Raw genomic sequence first — 7,383 nt, 5'->3', positions numbered from 1 at the left:
GTGTGTGTGTGTGTGTGTGTGTGTGTGTGTGTTTGACTAAGGTTCTGACCAAGCAGGAAAGAAGAAAGCAAAAGTATACACTATCAAAAACTAAGTAACAAGGGCCAGGGATGTAGCTCAGCAGTGTAAATGCCTGCCTGGCAAGCACAAGGTCCAGAGTTTCATCCCTGGTAGAAAAAACAAACAAACAAACAAACAAACAAACAAAAAGCTAGATAACAAGGAGGGATGTTGGCCAGTTGATCGATTTATTAAGCATAGATCAACAAACAGTACAGAAAGCTTTCGACAAATGTGTTATGATATTTTGGGAAATGCTCGCGTAGTCACTAGTTTTGATGAAAACCATTCCACTGACTGATGCATTAGAAGTGTTTTTACCATTCCAAGGTCAACTTTTAGTGATTCTGCTTTTATTTTATTTTTATTTTTTGCTCCGAATGCCTTCAGGGCATGTTTGGCTGGCTTGAGTTGTGGGGATCGAACCACAGCAACCTGAGCCTGACTGCTTTGTGGAAGCAGCCACTTAAAGAACTCAGCTAAGGGGCGGGCCCCCCGATTCTGCTTTTAATAAAACAAACTGTCCAGGAAAAACATCAACCAATCAAGAACTATCAGGAAGAGCACAATAGTACCATGATGAAATATATGATCTCGTACTTCTTTTGAGGATTGTTACCCAACCAGATCTGAAAAAATAAGGAAAACATGAAAGTGATTACTACGAGAAAACATCACAGGAAAATACCCAGGAAGATCCACTGAGCTCTGCGTAATAACCCTTTGGGGGAGTTGCATCCTAGCCAGGCACAGGACTGTGGACTTGGAGTCTACAGGGTAGTCACGGGGTAGTCAGGTCTACCAGTTACCCCTCAAGGCCAGCAGCTGGTTGCTTCGGTTCTAGTTCAGAGATATTGTCTGAAGATGAAGATGGCCTTAGTTCCTTTTCTCCTTGCTGAGACAAAACACTCAACATCCAAAGTTAAGGGAGCAAAGGTTTATTGAATTCACAGTCTGTAGAGGCTTCAGTCCATAATGGATTGACTCCGACACAGCAGGCAAAGCAGAGGGCATCGCTCAGCAGGCAGGAGATAGCAGAAGACAAGCAGCAGCAAGCAACAAGTGACAAGCAGCAAACACAGCAGCCCTCTTTCTGTCTCTGACTTTATCCCTAAGGACAGGGAGCACCCTTAATCCTAGCATCACATTGTGAATCAATCCTAGCACCACATCTTTGACCCCAGCATCTCTTACCCTAGATCCAGTCATCTCCAAAAAGTCCCACCTATGACCAATGAGGCTTTGAGGGGACATATAGATACAAGCTGTAATGGGTTGTTGGTAGCTTCAGGACTGGGTTGGCTAGAGGTAACTGAATTTTGTGGGAAATTACTAGAAGGAACCTTGTGTCCTCACTAAAATAGTTTCCGGTTATCTACTCTGAAAATTAAATGTGGCTCTTGTTATTTTTCTATTAGACAAAGCTGGCAGGGACCTCTAGCTCTTTGAGCATCACTTCCTGCCTCAAGTGCAGATCCTTCAGCCTGCTAGTGTTGTACACAGTTGACATGTTTCTACCCTAACTATATCTTGTAACAGGCCCCATCTGGGGCAAGTTCTGGGCTAAAAACTGAACCTTCTAGTCATAAGCAGCTTGCAGCTGTGTTATTGCTGTAAAGGACTGTGGTTAACTCTGTTTCGGGGCTGGTTGGACACCTCCCTGTGTGGAGTGCACCTGGCCAGCCCCCGGACCGGTTAATAAAGGCTCACTAAATTCTAATCTATTCTGGTCTCAGTCTGTTTGATTTGAACCCAGTACGCAAGCCATTACGAAGATCAAATATTGCAACAAGCCAGGCATGGTGATGCATGCCTATAATCCAAGCACTCAGGAGGCTAAGGCAGGAGGATCACTGGGAGTTTGAGCCAGTTTGAGCTACATAGTGAGTTCAAAGCCAACTTGTAGTGTGCAGTGAAATTGAAGACTTGACTATGATATCCACTAAAACCACAGAAACAAGTAATAATTTTTATCTAAAAAAGATGGCAGGGGCTGGTGAGATGGCTCAGTGGTCTAAAGCACCTACTTGGAACAAGCTAAGTTATGCAAAGCACAGGGACCATGGTTCAATCCCCAGCACCACATGCCAGCCAGCCCCGCCCCCTGGTGGGCTGAGCTGGCCACACACACACACACACACACACACACACACACACACACACACACACGCACACACACAAAAAATAAATAAATAAATGTTAAAAAAATAAAATAAAAAAGATGGCAGAAGTTTCAGACAATAGGATTGCTTACAATAATGCTGAAGTTCACAAACAAAATGAATTTTTTTTTTTACTGGTATTCAATGAAAAATAATACAGATCAATTTCCCAATCTCAGCATAATACAGCACATGCATTGGAAAACAAAACCTATAATTGCATTCTTCATGTTGTAAAATGTGAAGGTACAGAGAGAGAACCTTTAATAGAAGAAAAATTAAATGCTGTCATACAGTGTGATATACTGAAAATGTACGTGTGGAAAGGATGTGTCTTGTCTTTGAAGTATTGAAAGGTACACTGAAAATATTAAGGCAGATGCCACTGGAGGGCAGAAAATTCTTAAGAACAAGTAGTTCTTTGAGATCAGTCTCAGTCTAGGATGTTACATTTCATTTGACAAGCAATAGATGTTCAGAATTTCCTATTATAATAAGGAATGAAGTATTCAGAGTGAATACGTGTGGCTGTTTGTAAGATATTTTAGTATTTATACACTTAATTTTTATATGGGCATGTTTTTGCAACAATCTTTAAAATTTTATTGTGTTAAAGTGAAACTCATTACAAAAACTTGTATAAAATGTTTATTAATGACAAATAGGTACAAAATCCACTCATTCTTCTTAGGTAGTCCAACTAGCCCTCTGAAGTACAATCACTGAATCCTCAGTGGTATGAAAGCTGAAGGTTGTTCTTGGTTCAAAGGTCAAAATTCATCTGACTAGCAGGAGTAAGAACAGAAGATTAATCAAACAAATATTGTCACATACAACAGTACCTGAGAGTGACTGACACATTTGAACAAGTAAGTCCTATTCACAAGTTAGCTGGTTTAGTGGTGCTTTGGTAGATCCTTTAAAAATAACTTCACATTAGCTAAGTCAGAATCAACCTCAGTACCCTTCAAATGACAAGTGGCTAAAGAAAATGTGGTACAAAGGTCGGCCAGGTAGCTCAGCGGATTAAAGCGCCTGCTTAGGCAGATGCAGGGATCATTGCCAGCCCTGCCCCCAGGGCACACTGAGACTGTGATTGAGACTGGGCTTGGTGGCATGCACCTGTAATCCCAGTGCTTGGGAGGTTGAAAAACAGGAGGGTCACTACGAGTCCAATCCGTGTAGTGAGACCTTGTAGACCCTGTACTAAATACAAAAAATAAATAAATAAAATGATAAATAAAATAAAATAAAATAAAAAAGAAAATGCGGTACATATACATGGTGGAGCACTATTTATTCATGAAGAGGCTATACTGTCATTAATAACAACACAGGTGAACCTGGAAGAGGTTAAGTGAAATGAGCCATGCACACAAATACTGCTTGTTCAAAAAAAAATTAAGCATTAATTGTTCCTTTCAATAAACCAATAGAAACTAGCAGTACAATTTCCTTAGCTCTCATCTCTATAGCTATATCATCTATATATCGATATCTATATCTATATTTCCCTTTCTTCTTTTTCTCCTTTCTCTCATCCCAGATATTCTTTCCTTTTGAGCAGTTTCTTTCCCTTTCATAATATCTCTTTTACCTTCCAGATTTTATTTACTTTCAGGTTCTTACACTAGGGACACAATACGATGTTTACACATGTAGGTTTAATTTATTTCACTTATGAGTATGGTTTCTAGCTGCATTCATTTACTTACAAAAGCCCTGGGTTTATCTATCTGCATGCTTATGTCTGGTCATCTGAACAACTACTTTGAAGATAACGATATGCACTATAACACCCACTGTTGAATCAATATCATCCAATTTTCCAAAATTCTGTATTATGTCTCATGTTTATTATTTTTTACTCTTTAAAATACAAAAATGCCTCTTATTCTCCTTCATAATGCGGAAAGTAATGAAACAAAACTAACCTGATGTTAGAACAGCAAACACTGGAGATTTACTAGGCTATGACTTATAGTTGGGGAAGGAGATATGTAGCGTAAGTGAAGCTCTCTGGTAGTGTTGGGTTTTTATAAAGACATTAAGGACTGGCATTACTACTACAGTGATTTTCACCTGAAACATTATCATGCCTGTACCTCAAATATTTTTAAAAGTTTTAAACTCGGTGGTATCACGGAACACGTAGCATTCAAGGACAATAACCAACTATACAAAATCAGGAAACATTAGGCAAATATACTGCTTATCAATGAAAATGAAGTCATGTCTTCTCTCCATCTCTACTTTCCACTGTTGCCTACTGCTCTCTGAAACAGAGAAAATCTCACCCACTTCCATAGTGATAATTCTCCCAGAATCAAAGGAGAAGCTGAATTAAGTAAAGCAAACTAAGAACTGAGCAACTTTTACTTTTCTTTTATTAATTTTTTTTTTTTTTTTTTTTTTTTTGCATTTAGTACAGGGGATACAGGGTCTACAGGGTCTCACCACATAGATCAGACTTATAGTGGTCCTCCTGTTTTACAGCCTCCCAAGTGCTGGGATTACAGATGCATGCCACCACACCCAGTCTCAATCGCTGTCTCAGTGTGCCCCATGGGTGGGGCTGGCATGGCACACCAGGATCGAACCCTGGCCACTTGTGCTCTGCCTAAGCAGGCGCTTTTAGTCTGCCGAGCTATCAGGCCAGGCCAGCCCTGCAAGATTTACTTTTCTCCATCAACTTTTATTAACCAATGCACACTAGAGAAGCAGATTAATATAAGATGAATAAATGTATCAGGATTTACAAGGTAGGCTTACAGTGGCCACCTGGAGTCAGGTACAAGAGTGCAAAACAGTCATCTTCATGCTGGAGAGCCAGAGAATTCAGAATTAGAAAGCCTGGAGGTCCCTGTAGAGTCCTGTGGGGGTCTATAGCAGGCCGTGAGTCTGCTATGGAAGACTGAAGGATCTGTGCTAGAAGAAAGGTGATAGTAAACATGAACGAGAAGACTGGAGCTCCTCAGAAGAAAGAGAAGTGAGCTTTCTGGGGCCGGGGAGATGGCTCAGTGGGATAAGTGCTTGCCTGGCAAGCACAAGGGCCTGAGTTCAATCCCTGGTTCCACAAAAAAAAAAAAAGAAAAGAAAAGAAAAGAAAAAAGAGAGAAAAAGAAAAAGAAAAGAAAAGAGTAAGCTTCCTTTCCCTTCCCTTCTTATTCCATTCAGACTGGGTCTTCTGTCTTCAGTGAATCCATTCAGCCACACCCAGACTCGTGTTGATCCAATCAGTAGGGCGTTTCCTATACCAGTTGATGCAACAGTTAACCATCACAACAGTTAGCAGTTAAAATATCCCAAATATTTTACTATGGATATTTCACATTTTCAAGGATATTGCTGACTCGGTGGTATGTTATCATGGTGTGGATCATCAAAGTGATTTCAGGAATTCCAATTTTTGTTTCAAAACAAACCAATATCTTATCACTAAACCTGGTAAGCACTGATGAATGTGTGGTCCATAACATGCATGTAGTTACACTTTAGGGGCCGGGGAGATGGCTCAGTGGAATAAGCACTTCCCTGGCAAGCACAAGGGCCTGAGTTCAATCCCTGGTCCTGAAAAAAATAAATTACACTATAACCCTAAATACACATTCTGTGGAAAAGAAGGTCCTTGAGTGATATGAGCAACATTTTCAAATGTTCGTCACACATAACAAGAACAAAGATTAGCAGGCATTTTAAAGAATAAAATGATGCTTCTGCCTCATGTATCACTAGGTGTAGAGGGGCTGGCTTGGACTGGATGGAGCCTTGGCTCCAGGCCTGGCTGCAACTTTGACTTAGACTGTCTCTTTCTCATCTCCCAAAGCCTCTTCAAAACAGCATGGATAGTCACTGGCCTCAGAACAGGTGATCTTGGCCAAGAACTCCAGGACTTTCTTCTTGCTGGTTTGGGTGTGGGCTCTGGCAGCCCACAGGAATTGATGGCGTGGAGGATCACTGCCAGGAACCTGGCGGTACTCCATGCACTTTTCCTGAACAAGAGCTTTAGTGATGAGCTTCCTGACAGCTCCACAGATGAAGTGCTGTTCAGTGGTGTGGATCACTTTGATGATCCACACCAAGATAACATACCACTGAGTTGGAAATATCCTTGGAAATGTGAAATACCCATAGTAAAATATTTGGGATATTTAACTGCTAACTGTTGTGATGGTTAACTGTTGAATCAACTGGTATAGGAAACACCCTACTGATTGGATCAACATAAGTCTGGTTGTGGCTGAATGGATTCACTGAAGACAGAAGTGATCCTAGACATGTCAGGAATTCCCGGATGTCTTTCTCAGCAGCAGAGTAGCCAGCCAAGAAGATGATGATGAGGAGAGACATTATAAGCCCAGTTTTGGGAACGTGATCACTCAGGTTCTTATCCCTAGGAAGATTCAGCGTGGTTGTCAGAGTGTAGGAACAACCACTTGGCTTAAGTTCCTTCAACTCCAGACCCAAGACCCGCTCCCATGTGCCCAAAGGCTCTCTGAACCTTTTGTGGACAATCTTTAGCATCTCCCCCTTCAGAATGGGCTCCTTCATTTTATATTTGTACACGATGCACTTCATCACCATTTCTGCCTTTTCACCATGTTAGGATTTGTGTGCATTTTCCCCCCAACGCCTCACGAAGTCATTGAGGCGCAGTTCTACAGTCTGTGATTTATTCATGATCCAAGGCTGGGATTATGGGTCTGAGTACTGCTGGGATTGTGAGTGTGAATGCTACACCCAACCTGGGGCAGACAGCCTGAATGTAACATAAGAGAAACGAGAGACAGACTTCCTCTCTCTGTTGCCACTGTTGCTGCTGCTCCTCCCATTTGCTCTTGCCGTTTTGCTGCCTCTGCTACCATGAACTGCTGCCTCTGCCATGCACCAGTCTCCCTTGGAGCCAGCTGAGTATGACTGAAACCTCCAGTAACTATGAGCTTCCTTCATTTTGGGTGTTGGGTATTTGTCCCAGCAATGAGAAAGAGTAACAGACACACCAGAAGCTTTTCTCTTGAGCCCTCAGCAGAGGTTGACATTGGAGACAGCTGCCCTTTCTCTTTTCTGCCCTTTTCCTTTTTTTTTTCAAAGTTTTATTGATAAACAGATAGCAATGAGACAGTTTCAAATCAAATCGGAAGTATAGTTTCAACAAATAATA

At 41.4% G+C, this 7,383-nt stretch overlaps 1 protein-coding gene across 1 annotated transcript in view; it reads right to left on the bottom strand.

Moving 5' to 3' along the window:
• Ldhd (lactate dehydrogenase D) overlaps positions 1–6,806 on the bottom strand; it is an 18,231-nt gene extending 11,425 nt beyond the window's left edge. Inside the window, exon 1 of the mRNA XM_023709326.1 lies at positions 6,434–6,806. Coding sequence (XP_023565094.1) covers positions 6,434–6,806 — 373 coding nt within the window. The remainder of the gene's footprint in view (positions 1–6,433) is intronic.
• Between the last annotated feature and the right edge of the window lie 577 nt (positions 6,807–7,383).

This window comes from Octodon degus, unplaced genomic scaffold (assembly GCF_000260255.1).
Source record: "Octodon degus isolate 3935 unplaced genomic scaffold, OctDeg1.0 scaffold00011, whole genome shotgun sequence".
In the NCBI taxonomy this organism is placed as follows: domain Eukaryota; kingdom Metazoa; phylum Chordata; class Mammalia; order Rodentia; family Octodontidae; genus Octodon; species Octodon degus.
The sequence above is the reverse complement of the archived record's forward strand: the minus strand, read 5'-3'. Positions and strand labels throughout refer to the sequence as shown.